The sequence below is a fragment of the Rhipicephalus sanguineus genome, chromosome 11, assembly GCF_013339695.2.
Source record: "Rhipicephalus sanguineus isolate Rsan-2018 chromosome 11, BIME_Rsan_1.4, whole genome shotgun sequence".
In the NCBI taxonomy this organism is placed as follows: Eukaryota; Metazoa; Arthropoda; class Arachnida; order Ixodida; family Ixodidae; genus Rhipicephalus; species Rhipicephalus sanguineus.
Genome location: NC_051186.1, coordinates 128,406,609 through 128,423,409, shown reverse-complemented (window position 1 = coordinate 128,423,409; position 16,801 = coordinate 128,406,609). Strand labels below are relative to the sequence as shown.

Genomic DNA, 16,801 nt, shown 5'->3' with positions numbered 1-16,801 from the left:
TCTGATGCATCACTGTATATCAGCTTGTCTTTTGCTTGTTCTTACTGAGCTTCTGGTTTTTGGCAATGCTCGCTTTTCGACGTACTCCGTACTGTTGTGCAAAACAACACAGACAACTGCCTCCAGTCTAACAAAAAGCAGAATGCCATCCTTGCCTGTCAACTAAAGAAAAAAGAAAAGCCTCACCTTGAGTAAGTCGGCAGCCAGTTTAAGCACATTGTTGGCAAGCATCAACTCTTCCTTCTTGTGTGGCTTTTGCTCCATGTGCAGGTAGAGGTTGATCTGGAAAAGACGTGACATCACCGTATTCGCCCAGCATCTCAAGAAGCCCTGCGGTCGCAGGCACTGTTTATTGCCAAAAAAGACTATGTATTTGCATTCACTTTTGAGAACTCTCGCATCGATTATCGAATTCAGAAGGGAACAAACCGTGATTACTAGAGGCTGGATTTTTAGGCATTCAAAAAGCTCGTTTTAGGCGCCAGAAATAGGCAGGCAAAACATCGTTCTAGGCCTCCAATATCGTAACTATAGGCACAATAACCTTTCACATAAATGCAAAGACTCTTCCAAACGAAGATGTGTGCAACCTCTTTCTACGACAGAAAAACCAAAATGGTATTGCTTAATTAATAAGATGGCACAAGGACGCCAACAGTTGAACATAGCCGTGCAATTGTGCTTTGGCCCACACGGTTCGCAGAACACGGCCTCTCCCGTGTTCTGCAGGGTGAGTCAAGTGTCCACTGCCGAATCAACACACTCCTGGGTCTTCTCGGCATGACTGAGAAGGGCAGAACAGGAGCAGATAGCCAGACCGCAAAAAGACCAGAAGGGAAAGATTCCGCCAACTGGCTCGGTCGAATCGCGTAGGGCTCATTTCCTCCCCTGGCAGTGAACCACTGGCGTAGCCAGGCGGGGTGGGGGGTTCAACCTTACCCCCTTCGAAACTTTTCAGTTTTGTATGTGTATATATACACGCACACATACAAACGCACGTACGAACATATATGAAGTATGGTTGAAACTCCCCCTCCCGGAAAAAGTTTCTGGCTATGCTACTGTAATGAACACCTTCAAAAGTAAATTACAAACAAAACAAAAGCTGCGTGGAGATTACAATTTTTCTTTCTTTTCTTTTTGCTCTTCACTCTCCTTTCTGCTGACAGCTCTCCGCGGGTTCGCATTCGCCAACCGCTCGCGCCATGTCAGCGTGGTGGTGAATGCTCGCCGGCGTGTCCCACTTCACTGCTGTTAGCGGTTGTTTCCGGGAGTTGGTTTAAAGGGGTACTGACACAAAATTTCGCGGCTGAGATAGCCTGCTGGATCGATTTCCGTGTACGTGCGTGTACCATCTGCAAAATATCGACAGCGAATAAAGCTTGGAAGGTATTTTATATGAATTTTGAAGTTCGCGTGCGTGATGCAGCATTATAGGCCGCACCTGTTGCATTGACACCTTCGGAGGTGACCCGAAGTGACCCCCCTACTTCCCCTACGTAACCGTTGTAGCCGGTACAACAAGTTATGATGACGTCGTAGCCGCCATTTCTGTTTTGACGCGCTCGCCTCTGCGCTGTTGGTGTCTCAAGAAAATTGTCGCCAAGAGATGACGATGAGGAGGACGACGATAACGAGGACGATGATGGCGATGACATCGCGCAGCACGCGCGGCAAGCGTGCGAATGCGAGGAGACGATGCGAACAGCGCGGAAGTGCGTCACACTTCTGTGTGCTGACGTGATCGAGCGCTGCTGCCGCTAGGTGGTGATAGTTGCACCCGGAGGCTTGTCGTTTTTGAAACCGAAACTGACATTGGTCGGTAATGAGGAGCCTGTAATTCATTATCTGTCGCGCGCTGCAGCAAATGATGTGCCGTGTTATGACTAACAGGCCCCCAGCAACACATTGCAGCAAAAAAACGCGAGGCAAAAATTTTTGTGTCAGTACCCCTTTAACTAGAGGACTAGATTGAACCCCATAGTTCCGAACAGTCAATGTTGTGTGGTAATATGAATAACGGTGTCAAACTGCACCCGGGAGCGAAACTTGAGGCTAAATGGTGTCCGTATAAGCACAAACTTTCAAATCCGGTCTCTAATGATTACACACTACAAAGTCATTTTTTTTAAAAAGTGCTTCAGCTTCCCTTTAAAGATCATAGAGACTAAGCGCAGCTGGCAAGTGGAAAAGTGTTCATAATGCTCCAGCAGAAAGGTATCTCTTGAAAATCAATACGTCACATTCATACCAGTACATTGCACGCAATCATTGATTAAATAAGAATTCAGCGATCTCTCTAATATTACTGACAACTGTACACACACAAACAATTAAAGAAAGTGTCTTCTCACGCTCGCCCCAGCATGCACCTTGACCATTCCCAATTATATAGGATTTGTAGCTACAGCATCCAAATCTTTACATCTATGATTTAGAACGCGCAGCAGCGAGATTTCAAAAATTACGACTAAGCACCGTATTCTAGAATGTCTTTCCACTCAACGCTCCACCTCAACTTGAAGAAGTCGAAGGCAGTGCCACCCTTCAGCAGAAGTGGCCACTGTGTGCAAGCAACAGTCGGCAGCAATTCTTGAGAAGCAGGTCATTATTTTCGACCTAGCGATGCAATGAACTTCATGTTGAGGCTAGTTTTAAGAGAACACCAGGTTACGTCCAACAATCCACTTGAGCTTCCTGTCTTTACCACAATCTGCACTTTGCACCTGAGCTAAGCCAGACAAGAGAATCACAGGAAGGCAGACATTTGAAGTGGTCAACAATGTTAGCAGAGCCACGCAGTTATACGAGCATCACGATTCATAAAGATATACCCTACATGACAGAACACAAGAATATGAAGAGGAAGAAGAGGTTAGCCGGCATTTTTTTTTTAGATTTGTCCTAACTTAGCACATGCTCCTTGTAGGATACACATATTTTTACAATAATCTACAGTGCAAGCTAAGTTGGGGCAAGTGTGAAACAGCAGAAAATGATAAGCAACGCACCATTTTACATCACTGTAACTGTTTCAGCAGTTTCACGGTTGCAAATTTTGCCAGACATAGAAACTCGTACAAGTAATCTTCCTCCACTTAGCTTTCCTCAGATGCCGTTTCATCATCCTGAAGATTCAATATGTCTCAAAATGTCGTACACGTTGTACATGCTTCAGACAAAATTCTTCCCCATACCTGCCAAGTAAAAGGAATCTGAATCTGGGAGATTTCCGAAACAGGGGGTAGGAGGGGGAATCCCGAACAGCACCGTAAGTCCATAAGCGTAAACATTGATGTTGTGCTATTATAATGATGTAAGTGGCCAAACAAACAAAGCAGGTAGGGTTTCCCAACTACAGTAGAATCTTGGCAGTACGAATCTCAAGGGGGAGCGAAAATATTCATATCGCCCGAAATTTGGTATCTTCAACGAACTAGCAAAATCAGTTTTCAAACAATAATATGTGCACAAAACATTTATTTCCGTTGAGAGAACTCGCATATGTCTTTCTGGGACACACGTGAACGAACCAACAAGGGACGGCGCAGCTGGCTGCGGCAAAAGCGCACATCAAAGCTTCGCTTGAGGCCAATTGAAAACTAAGTGTCTAAGCCCGCTCCACCATAGTCACAAGCGAAGATCGACAGGAACTGCGAAACACTTCATGCCCTTTTTGCAACTTTGTTGCCTTTAATCTACTGCTGCGTTAGCTTCATACCTTTGGAGCTCGTAGTCGCTATTGATCATCGCGTCGCAGCAACCGCGGTTTCGTGCGCAGTGGCTGCAGCAAACGGTAGTTCCGTTTTCAATCTGCACGCGTTGGTTGCAAACAGGCCTTCAAAACTACGTAATTTGTTGCTATTTATGATCACATCTGCCGCGGTTTTGTCTACAGCGTTTGCGGAAAGCAGTGTCGCTTTGACATGTGAGCGTTGGACGCGTGTGCACTTTCAGAGTTCCGTCAGTTTCGCCATCGCCATGCATGATCGTCTCAAGAGCGACCACGGTTTAATCCACAGCGGTTGTGGCAAACGATAGCCACAGTTCTGACAGTGTGTGCACTGGCTGCCAGTGGCGGATCCAGAGGGGTAGGGGCGATTCCCCCCTCCCCCAAAGCCTATGTCATCCCCCCCACCCTTCAGTGCTTGTCATCCACCTCCTTTGTCAGGTTGCCTCAGCTACCACTGCCCAAAAAGGGCGAAGGAGAATCTTCCTCTCTCCTCATCTCTCCGCCCTTTTCTGCTTCCCTACGCACATTTCCTATGAAGGCTTCTAATGCGCCACCATAATCTGCTCTGGGCTGCTGTAAATATGCGTGACCCTCCTAAACTGCACTGCTGAGGCTGTGACGTCTCTGCGCTCTTTCCTGTCTCCCTTCTTCTTTCCTGCTGGTTGCGCAGTAAGGGCGAGTTTTCAAGTATGAACCAACTAGTCTGCAAAGAAGTTTTGCTGTGACGTCAGCCTTTGTTCCCCACACCCCCTCTCCCCCCCAAGTAGGTACCCGGATCTGCCACTGCTGGCTGCATGCACGCTTCCGAAGCTTCGAGAATGCTGCTCTCGGCCGTCGCGCGACAGTTTCCATGGCAATGTTCGTATCATCCGCCACGATGTGGAAAAGAGTTCAGAACAGCCGAATTTCGGCCCATTGGACACAGTGGAATTCGGCTGGGAATTTCACGAATTCGTATCAGGTGGTTTCGTATCACCGAGCTACTACTGTACGTTTACATCAACCGAGATTCTACTGCACGTGCACATTGACACCCCAAATTGTTTTAAATAACGCTATACACGATGGGTTCACAAAAAGCCTGGATTGGATTGGGTTGGATTTTTGTCAATGTGGCCAGATCACGCACAGAAATTTTGATTTCCAGGAGATTTTTCTGCCAACCGTACAAACGTAAGAAATGGTTGAAATTCGGGAGACTTGGCAAGTATGCTTCCCACAGACATAACCTATGAAAAGAATTACTGCAAAATTCATAGAAACATGCAATGAGTACAAATCCATAATACATTGGGAGAAATTCACGAGACGCAGTTACGGACGACTCTTTGTTGTGCAACACAGATCACTTCTGTGCACGAAGAGTGTGAATGCCTGACCTGTTCGGTGATGAGCACCGAGAGGTTGCGGTACTTCTTGTTGATTTTGGAGCCGAGGATCATGAAGCGCATGAGGAAGATGCCGAGTGCCATGCTCCAGCAGACCATCTCCCAGCAGTAGAGACGCTCGGCAAACTGCTCGTTCTCCTTAAGCCACTGTTTTGAAGGGAAGAGAGGAACACGAGAACATCCATCTTGTATTACAGCACGAAAACAACACAAGGACACAGGAAAGAATGAACACACCAACACTGACTAACAGCTGGCCTTTTATGCAAGAAATGTAACGTAATATAAGTCTGCAGAAGAAACCAAGTAGTACAAGAGGTGTAAAGCTTCCTACAATATTTACTAGAGGGAGCTGCAATGCTGAGATCGTTCCGCCACCATGGGAATGATGGGCAGTACATGGATTTGCCTAGTCTTTGCGTGCGGCTTCAAACGTGCATGTGGCTTTGTTTATTGTTAGACACAACACTTAATGAGAACAGACAATAAAGCCAAGCAAAGTATAGGGGATGTTATTTTGTAGGAATTGTGATATTAATGAGAAGAAATTAAAGTGGACGAAAAGATAACTTGCCGCCGGCAGGGACCGAACCTGCGACCTTCGAATAACCTGTCTGAGCTACCAAATGAGCTACGACGGCAGTCGTCTTCCCATACACTTTATCAGGTATATGTTGTGTCTCACAAAGAAAAACGAGCCCTTAAATAATTCCTTTTCTTTTGTTTATTGTTGTGTTTTGGCTTTTGTTTCTGATGAAATAAAGGTCCAAGGTGGTGAAGTGCCACTGCTGAACTTTTGCTGAACTACTCTGTGCGACAAAGCGGCTGCAGGCCACACGGAGCCGAAAGAACGAAGCTTAATAAGCAAAGCCATGACCTACCCATCATTCCCATACTGGCGCTGAAGTGCCATGCTTTGCAGCTCCCACAGACACAAGTGCCGATTTTCCTCCAGAGTACATACTGTTATGAAACTTTATGATACAAAGTACACTAAATCTAAGACCCAAAGTTCCCATGTCATGACTACATGCCATCTAAACACCTAGTCTCCCTTCCCAACAGACTGACTGACTGCTGGCTAATACCAGTACTACCTCCCTTACTGCTATGGTATGCTTCGACGATTTCACAGGTTGAGCATAAAATGAAATAACATTACCTCGTCAAGCATCCATGGCTTCGTCACAAGATGTTGAAGAATGCAACACAAGCGACAACAACGCATCTGGTTTCGAATAACGCTTTAAAACTTTTAACTACGTTGGCAAAAATGGCAAGCTGTAAACATGGCGACGTGGCAGTTGTTCATGGTTTCGGAGTGTAGCGATAAACTGACACAGAATGAAAGAAAGACACGATATGCGCGCTGACTAAGTAACTGATCTAGTTTTGCATGTGCACAAGCTGATTAACGAAGCGAGTGGTGCAGGGTTCACCAGCTTAGCTACACTCGAAACCAGATACTTTGAATGTGAAGAGGCTCACAAAACTGTTTGGTGTATCTGCACTTTAATGGGCAAAACGATTAATTCACCTAAGCATAAGTGTGTTTCACTGCATAACACAACTGCCTTACAGTGAAGCTCACCAAAGCAAATCCATCATTGAGGAGCGCCAATAAGACTCTTATTCCACAAGCCATCTATATTTTGAAATGTGCACCTTGCTAACTATTTGTTGCATGTCACGAAGAAAATTGTTTTTTTTTTTCTTCCCAGCAGTTAAAAGTCTACACAGAAAAGCCAACTGATGGACAATTTAGCACTTCACTCTGGTAGCAAGAATAAAATGTGCAAAGACCAGATTAAATAATTGATCAGATTAGACAAGACACTGCACGTGGTACAGTCGATGGGGTATGCGAATGACATTCTTCTGATGAAAACAAAGCTCCAAAATTTTTCTGCGTGATCAAAATACGCTGCTGCGATGCAACATTTTCAAACGCACCTGCACGCAGAGGAAGGACAGGATGCAAACACCGATGATGAACGCCGTGGACACAATCACGTCCACCGATCTCTGGGGTCCATGTTTCTGGAAAGATCAATAACACACACGAGTTGACGAAAACTGTGCTCTGCAGACGCAAGCGGGAACTGAGGATGAGAAATGATGCAAGACACTTTCCTACAAAGTTATATGGAAACATTGGCTAATTCGTTGTGCACGGTTCAATGGACAATGGTGCTATGGATACAGACACAGATTTAGGCACATTGAAAAATGTGACACAGTGTACCGACCAACAGCTCATTTTATTCAAACGATACACAAGTGTACAGTATACCAGAATGCGTCATCACAGGTAAAAATGATATGCAAACAAAGGTTTTCACGATGCGAAGATTTCCCGTATATTCAAGCATGCATGTTAGTCATAAATTCTTAGACAAATAAGTACGCTCCTTATTGAAAACTACTACCGATGGTGCACCGACATATTTTTCATTACACTTGTTATTTCGTGGGCTTTGACTATTTTCCCTGCCCACTGATTAGAACTATGTCTTGCCAGCCCAGCACACTAATCATACTGAGTCTGGCAAGCACACACCCCCCAATGGACATCCAAATGGCCACATGCTGCTTTGGACATGTTGCACAGGTGTACCCAAAACATCTCACCTGGACATCTCAACTCACCTGGCCTACATAAGCTCCCCCACAAGTCACATTTTCTCTAAACTACTTGCACACACCCGCAGCAGTGTTGCCTATCGAAATGTGCACTTTCCATTTGCGATTATGCAAACTTAAGAAACTGAACATGTGAGGGAACGGATCTTGATCATCTCAAACGTTTCCACATGAATGGCCGCACTTTCTCCACTGTTGCCGACTTCATGTGTCAAGCAGCAACTTCTCTTTCCTCTCCCTTTCATATCCTATTTTTCAACAGTCCACAAACAGCGGGCACGCATTACATTTAGGAATGTGCTAGAATCACGGCAAATGCTGCCTCAATTATCCATTATCTCCCATGCGCAATTTTTGAGTGATTTCTGTTCCCGTTTTTAATCTTTTCTTCTTTCGTTTCGTTTTTTTTACATACCTTGTATTGATGTTTGTTAACATTTCGTGCATCACTTTCTTTTTACTCCTGCATCGTTACCAAGGCCAATTATGGGCACTTTGAAAACATTTGAATTGAATTGAACTCACTGGCTTGTTCCCCTGTTTGTTCAGCCCGTTGTTCAATGCTACCCACAATGTGACAAATTCAATCTGCCATGTCAGGGTTGCATTAGCAAAAGTCGACTGTACCATTTTCTTCCCTTGACATGTAACCCGATGCAGTGATGGAAGTAACTTTTTACTTTTTGGGGCAGATTTTGGAGCAGCCATTAGCGTTTTTGAAGCAGGAAAAATGCTAGTTTTGGGCAGCTATTGGCGTCTTAAAAAGCAGATGGCAAAATGTGCCGTACAAGTCCTAGCGTTCAAAGCATGGCTGAAGTGTCTTATAAATCTTAATATTTATTACAAAAAATATTTCACAGATAACCATCACTAAATTGCAAGAAAAAGACAATTAAAAAGATGGTTGGTTATCGAGTGCACCGTGAAATGAGCTATATACAGTCGAGCCCAACTATATCGAACCCGCTTACATCAAATTATCCCGTATATCGAACAATTTTTAAACACGGTAAATTTACATTGAGAATATAAAGCAAAAGTTACTGTTACATCGAACGAAAATAGCAACGACAACCGATATACCAAACTCCATGTGCCTCAAAAGTGCCCCAGCAAGTTGGCTTTCCCTCGCGGTAGCGGGGAAACCAGCAGGCACCACCCTAGAAAAAGTGGTTTAGACCCGGCTGTGCACGGGCAAACAACCCCCTGCAAAAAATGATCCTGGCCCGCTCGCAGCACTTACAGCCAATCAGAGGCCGTCGTGCTTTCTCCGAGGCGCGGAGGCGGTACACGTGAGCGCCATTTTTTCTTTCTTTATGCTTGTGTGCCTGCTGCTGCCTGTTTTCCTCAAGTCCTCATTCAGCGTGGTCCGTGCTGGTGGTGTTGCCTGTTGGTGCTCCGTGAACTTTATTGGCACGCTGTCGTCATGGCTTGTGCAAAGAGGCAGAATTTGCCGTTCGCCGCGAAACTCGAAATCATAAATCGGGTCGAGCTCTTTCTATGTTGAGTAGATCGTGGGCAGATGTCACGAAGGAGACGATCCAGAACTGCTTTAGGCATGCCGGCTTCCGCATGCCTGGTGATGACACCCCAAATTCCGATGACAGCACTGAAGACACCGCAGGTGTTTCCGCCGAAGTTTGGAGCGAGCTGGCAGAGTTTTTGGGTGCTATCGACGGATCGACATTCGACGAGTTCGTCAGTGCGGACGATGATGTCGCCATCATGGGCAAGCTACAAGATGAGGACTATGTTGCAGACGTCGTGCCAACCACGAGCCAAAGCGACAGCAATAAGGAAATTGACGATGGCCCATTGCCTACATCCTCCGAAGTGATTAGTGCACTCGCATTGGTCCGGCGCTATTGCGTGAATGTGGAAGGTTGCGGCCTCAGCTGCTCGGACTCGTTGGACAACGTGGAGGTGTGCGTGCTGTTGCAGGCAGCAAAGTCGTTGAAACAGAAGAAAATCCAGGACTATTTTGTTCCAAAGTAGGGCACGCAAGTAAGCCACCATATTAATAAAGTGCTCTTCTTATTGGTATGTGCCTTTGTGTCATCAAATCCTATAGCGGGCCTATATCGAATTATGCCATATATCGAACTAATAAACGTTTTTTGGCGAGTTCGATATAGCCAGGTTCTACTGTATTTAAAATACCAGTACTTGCGGCAAAATAAAGATCAAACTGGCAAAGCTGAGCGCCACATTATAGAAGTAACCACAGCCACATATAATTGTTGCCAAAGCAGCAATTGATAAACTGTGTGACACCAAAGCAATCGCTGTCATTTTCACATTTCACCAAAATAGCCTACATGTCAACTAGAAGGAAAAAAAAAAAGAGTACAGCTAAACGAGAGCTACATGCTTGATACGCCAGTTCCTGTTGCATAAATGAAATCATTGTCGATAAAGCTGCGCACTAGTAGCATACTAGGATAATAGCATACAGATTGTTTTCGTTTTCGTTAGGGCTTGCAGGTTGGTCACACAATTAAAGTTCCTCGTCTCAATTTTTGCGGTGCTGTTTCGAAGCAGGTTTGGAGCAGTTACTAACAAAGATCACAGTTTGGAGCAGCCTGTAGCAGCATTTCTCTTTTGGAGCAGTTTGGAGTAATTGGAGCAGCACTTCCATCAATGCCGATGCTACACGAGTGGACACAGAAAAGAAACAAATGTTAAACGGTGTTACCGGCCAAACGACTTTACCTTGAGGTAGGAGCGCACCGACAACCAGGTCTTTATGTTGCGCACTTTGTTCAGCCGGAAATGTGGGAGATCTGAACGCAGTGCCCTTCTTGCTGAAGTAAGATGGCAGAAATACTTCGCATAGAGAAACCTCTGCAAGATGAGGGGGGAGAAAAAGAAGTAACGATTACAACCATAGTGACAGTCAGCCGCAAGTGCGCTAAAGTTGCAAGTGCTAAGTGTTTAGGTTACTGAAACGTTATTCATTTCATTTATTCACTTATTTATTTAAGAATACTGCCAACCTCCTCAGAGATTATAGCACGGAAAGCACAAGAAAAACATTACTTGTTTACACAAAGTCATACACGGTTAACATTATACATTACTATTAGAAGAACACAGTATTAGGACAATTTTAATAACAACAAATTTGTGGACGAGATTATCACTGAAGATGACTCAAAAGAGACAAGCCATACATTTGTAACATGACACAGGATCAGCACTTGTACATTACTATTAGAAGAACGCATTATCAAAACAACTTTAAGAACAGCAAGTTAATTAAAGAACATGTCACTTGAAATAATTCTAAAGACAAACAGAATATTTATTTACAGACTACCTCTGCTGCTTTGAAGGCATTATCGCAGGGGAGACAGCTTTAGTATGACATGTCATATTTTTTACAGTAATAAACAATTAAATACATAAAGGTAAATACATAAATACATAAAGGTAAACAAGGTGAGACAGACTAATAGGTTAACATTCTCAAAGGCAAAGAAAAGTTCGAACAAAGCTAGGACAATAATACATTATCATAAACACAGATGGGAATAAAAATCATGGTTATCAGATACAGAAATGTATTTTTCCAGTAACAAGTTTCAGTCTCGTACAGTTTGTGGGAAGAACGATTTGGAAAAACAGTTCGTATTGCGACTGTACGTTATATTACATAACTTTACCAGAAATTATCAGACGCTGCCATTTCACTAAAGACAAAAAACAATTTTTCTATTATTAGTAAATTACTCTTTCACAATTTCAAAGTCACTGCACTTGCTGTGAAAAGATGCTTGGTAAACAAGAAAATGCGCAAAAAGAAAATGCGGGTGGCAATGCCACCTTGAAATTCCCTCACCAAACGCTGTGACGTCATAGATTTTGATGGTATCTACTAGGTCCTACGTAGTTCCTAATCAGTAAAAATGAAGTACATTGTCCTCTGAGGGAGGCATGGACTTCACATACCAAGCTTAAGAAAATTTCGCTGAACCAATGTCGCCAAAATACTAAAAATACAATTTAAAATCCACGGCGTCTTGCGCGGAGATTTTGGTACGAAATTTAAAAACCAAACTTCGACCTCGATTTTCTCCTCTATTAATAAATCTATGATGGCGGAATTAACTACATTAGATTTCTCAGAATACAATTTATCAATCTAAACCAATTCATTGTTTCACTTTAGTGTCCCTTTAATGCGAGACTGCTTATTACTCAAAACGTTAATTTTTTAAATTGTCACGCTTTAGTGACAAAGAGCTTTAGTGATAAACGCTGTTACAAGTGTGCATCATGAGTCTGGCTTTTTATTTGGCGAACTCGAGCAACAATCAAATCATAACAGTGGCAAGCACAGCCAATGATCATCGAATCTAAATTTGCAAGAATTTGCCATTTACGTGTCTAGCTGAATGTTCCAGAGTTACTGCTTGTGTGCACACACATTTTGGAATATACAATGCTACAATGCATACAATGCATTCCAAGTAGGAATGGGCGAATAGCAAATTTGAGGTTCGAAGCAAATTCGAAGCTAATAGTGATTTGGTTGAATAATTTTGAATCAATTAGTTAAAATACTATATATCATATATCCTAAAGAAAAATGAACATTTTTGTCATGACCCAGCTAACTTACACAATATTTCTAAATATTGGGACCGGGCACGTGCGAATGTCACTTTGTTGGTTCGAAGTGAAGTGGAAGCAACTTTGAAGAGTAGCAGGATTTGAATAGCAGTAGGGTACAAGTTATAAGCAGTAAAATAAGTTACATTTTAAATTTACTGTACTTAGCGCATATAAACCCGTATAACAAGCTTCTAAACTTAAATATTTAATCAAGCTGAAGGTAATATGCACATACCTTGAAGTGCAATTGCATGCAGTGCATATTTCCCCTGGATAGCTGGTTCCACTGCACAGCCTCCCAAACTGCAGTGAAACCACCTTCACAGGGGGGTTACATGTGGTCCATTTGGTCATTTAGAACAGTTTAAATTCGTGCCGAAGCGAACTCGAATACTGTAATATTCGTTCGAACATTCGAACCACTCAAATATTCACACATGCCTAGTTTCGAACATTCAATTTCAACCAGTAACATTGAAACTGCACTAGTGAACGCTCAAGCGAGACTAATCAAACATGCCAGGAGAATCGAGAAATCAACACATCAAATTAGGCGCTGCCAAAAAAGTGGATGTCGTACCTGTTTAAAGGTTCTCTCAGCGACTGACAGCAGGAAGAAAAACACGGCTCCGAGAAAGAAGCGCTCGATGAGAGAGATTGTCAGAAGCGTGGACGAAACACTGTGAAAAGTGAGAGAAAATAAAGATAACTGTTTAGCTTGGTAGCAAGACTACGTGTGGAAGCATATGTATAACCCTTTGCAACAAGGCATCCCCAGTTGGAGACGCGACTTACTTTTGCCATTTCTGTGCACTAATGGCCAAGAAGATACTACAAACACTGATCTAATGGTAAAGTAAGCATTTTTGTTGTCTAATATTCCTTTATGTCACTTCTCGTTGAAATCTCTTGCTACAAACGATCGCTTTGGTAAAGGTAGTAACGTGCTTTAACGAGACGTTGGATGTGGGGCGTTTCGGTAGGAATTTCAGAATAGGTATTTTGTTTACCTTTTTAGGAATGCGCGCTGCCAGCAGTTAGCTATCGCATGTGATTTGAGTGCATTGTTGAACTCAATTGATAAAGAAATATACCAGAAGTGACTACAATATTTAAACAATTATTTATCCCTTTGAGGGTCGATTTTTTTTCGCGAAATGCATCCCAAAAATATGTATTTCTTTATTGCTGAATTAAATTCTTGAGACGAATTTATTTAAGAAAAAACTGTCAAATTTTTTGGGGTGACCGTAAAGTGACAAAAATATCATTTGGGTTGTTTGGACTGCCGAATCGGATTCTGATGCGGCAGTCGAGCGGCGACTCAGAGGAATCGCCGCTAGACTCACTTGTGGCAGAGAAACCGGCACACACTTCCATAGCGAAAGCAAACTGCACGGATGAGCGCACTGAAGAAAACTGCAGTTGTGAGTGCGCCCGGAAAGTGAAAACAAGACCCAAACCTACAATCCTTCGTCTTATCACCAAGGAGACGGAAGCAGAGTTTTTGTGAGTCCCTGAAACAAGAAACACAACCACAGCAGCATCGTTTGTCAGTCAGCGCCTGCACGGAAACAAGCGTAATCGCGCCCCGGGGAGAAATAAATGAGAGAGTAACAAAATGGTCACCCTTTGAGAGATTCTAAACCGGAAAGTGATCAATTTTGCTGGTGCAACAAGCAGGAACCGACCGAAGAACGAAACCGAAACTAGCCAGCGCACCGCTGTAGTAAAGCATAAAAAACGAAGAGATATCAGCGCAACGAAAAAATTCCACGTATTCCCGCAGCGTGGCAGCACATGCCAAGCAAAAGAAATGGAAAAGGCACGCGTTTTAAACATACAGGCATGACGTACACGTACGTCTTTGACCCTCAAAGCGTTAAGTTGTCACTACAATTAATCGCTGCAAAATACACTGTAATTTATTATAATACTTCCACTTGCTTTAAACTTGTTCTCTAAAACGTTGGCATCAAATTATGTAAATATCATGCATTTATAGAGAGTCTATCAAAATGCGTGTCGCAAAGGGATAGGTATACTACAATACAGTAGAACCCCGCTGATACGTTTTTGAAGGGACCGTAGGAAATAAACGTAAGAGACGGGAAACGTAAGAGCCAAAAAACAGGAAAAACTGCAAAATATTTAGTGGTACAGAATTTTATTTCAATTCTCACGAGCAGCACGAAAATTGGCGCACTCGTATGTGATTTTTTTAACACCAACAGGTGTAGGCATGAAAGAACTAAGCACACGCAATCACGACCGGCGCGGCGAGTCCGACCGCGAACCGCACGCACGACCATGCGAGCTCCAACCAGCTCGAACTCCTCCCGTTCTCCGACAAATAACGATGATGATGAGTCTACGCCAACACGATGGCAGAAGTGAATGCCAATCTCGAAGGCCTTGCTTTCGCAAGCAATTACGTCATAGACGCCATCTTTGCAATTTGAATCTCGGAGGCCATGCTTTTGTTTGCATCAATTGAAAGATTCCGTTGCTTGCGCCTCTTATGCGGCTAATATTACGGTCAAACGAGGCCAAGCTGCGTGAAAATGCACCATGGCCGCTCTCTTTCGTAGTCACTCGGTCGGCTCCGAGCGCACTTCGCGACGTATCATACGGGAACGGTCCGACAGTTACGACGTAACAGCGGGGTTCCCAATACATTGTATCCTATGGGAGCTATGCCGGGACCGGCGGAAAACGACGTAACAGCCGGGAAAACGCAGCAGTGAGGAACGTAACAGCGGGGTTCCACTGTATTTACTCATGTGAGGCCCTCCATTATCGTCGGCATGACATCGGCAACAACCTTTCGCAATTATGCGATGTCTTTGCTAACCTGCCTAAAGAAAAATGCAGAACTGGTGCTCTCTTCAAGCGTAATCCAAAATGCAAATGTGCTGCCCTCTGAGTTCTTGAAATTCCCCCAACTGTCAGCTCTTTCCGGCACCTCACGGACTGTTTTGGCGAAATCATGTTGTAATCTTTATTTAAATATTTCCTCTCTGAGAAGCATGCAGTATTTCAAAGGCTGACAGGAATTTCATATGTTGAAATACTATCAGCATGCGGTAAAATTTTGAACAATGACTGATAAGAACACAAGCTATGTTTACAAAAGAGTGCGACGTGTGATTGCTGCGTAGCCGGTGTCTGAGCATGCAGTACTCCCAAGTGTACATTTTGGAGTCCGAATCAAGCCACTGTTACGCTGAGAGTAGAAAAAAAACGTTTCAGCAGGCAAACGAAAGCTTTGTGTGCAACTGGTACGACGACACGCACAAGACGAAAGTGACAACCACACATACTCACCTCCACCGGGACTGGTTGAGAACATCTTGTATCACTTCTGGGATCTTGCGCACTTCCAATGGAAGGCCCAACACGAGACCATCTGCGTCCAGCTGTACGTTTTCTAAGGCCGACGAACTTTGCAGCCTGAACAGCAGTGGCAACGTGGCGGTCACTGTGGTCAGCACCAGGCCTAGCAGGACGTACTCTCCACTATGTATCATGCAATCCACCTATAGAAAAAAAAAAAGAAAGGGAAAAAGACGTGAGGTGCTAACGAGATTGTAATAGTAGCCAGAGTTGCAAAGAAGCAGAAAGCTGGTCAAGCCTGATTTTGAGACTGCGGCTTGTGCAAGAGAGCTAATCTCAATTAAGAAATTCAGGAAGCTTAGTCTCGATTGCGATTGAAGATGCTTGTGTGGCCGGGATATACCAACGCGAATGCCCCTTGTGACTGCAAGCGCATTTCTTGATCATGAAAACTGGTCACACACTATGAAACAAAGCGGTGGTGTGTATGCACATTCTCTAAGCCTCTCCTATTAATTCAACCTGCCAGAATTTTAGAGTAACTTTTCAGTACCGTCGCTATCAAAGTTAATAGAAGTTGACTGCATTTAACATTTTCGTGACCGCACCTATTCCCATCGATAGTATGTTATCGATGACTTCAAGATCAAGTTTTGGCACTCTCTGAGCGGTTCTGGACAGCTAACGCAATACAAAGCATAAAATAACATGTTTTTTATCAGTTTTGTTTGCGAGTTTGTTTTTTCCACTGCGGGGAGATTTTTAAAGCTCGTTCGCAGTCGGGTAGGTGAGCGATCGTTGCTTCAGACTTCGCGTCGACGCCGCTCGCGGGTGCTTCACAGAAACGGCGAATTTTGGTGAATTCCGATTAATATGAGCGGGAATCTCTGGATGATGGTAGCACCACAGACACGGAAGATGACTTCGATTCGCCAGGCTTCAGTACGGACGGCGAAAGTGCGTCAAACCTCCCTGGAACATCAGCAGCTATCCGCCGGTAAGTTTCGTCTTTTCCTCGGGTCGTTTTATCGCTGCCGTGCATCGATGTAAACATATCCGGTGCGTTCTTAAAATAACAGCTGCT

General features: G+C 43.9%; 1 protein-coding gene across 1 annotated transcript in view; it reads right to left on the bottom strand.

The window, feature by feature from the left end:
* Window positions 1-16,801, bottom strand: part of LOC119374318 (protein phtf) — a 53,975-nt gene that overhangs the window by 5,177 nt on the left and 31,997 nt on the right. The window contains exons 14-19 of the mRNA XM_037644395.2: window positions 15,709-15,920; window positions 12,962-13,061; window positions 10,477-10,608; window positions 7,075-7,161; window positions 5,113-5,268; window positions 187-282 (exon numbers count right to left, since the gene is read on the bottom strand). Of these exons, the coding sequence (XP_037500323.1) occupies window positions 187-282; window positions 5,113-5,268; window positions 7,075-7,161; window positions 10,477-10,608; window positions 12,962-13,061; window positions 15,709-15,920 (783 nt within the window). The remainder of the gene's footprint in view (window positions 1-186; window positions 283-5,112; window positions 5,269-7,074; window positions 7,162-10,476; window positions 10,609-12,961; window positions 13,062-15,708; window positions 15,921-16,801) is intronic.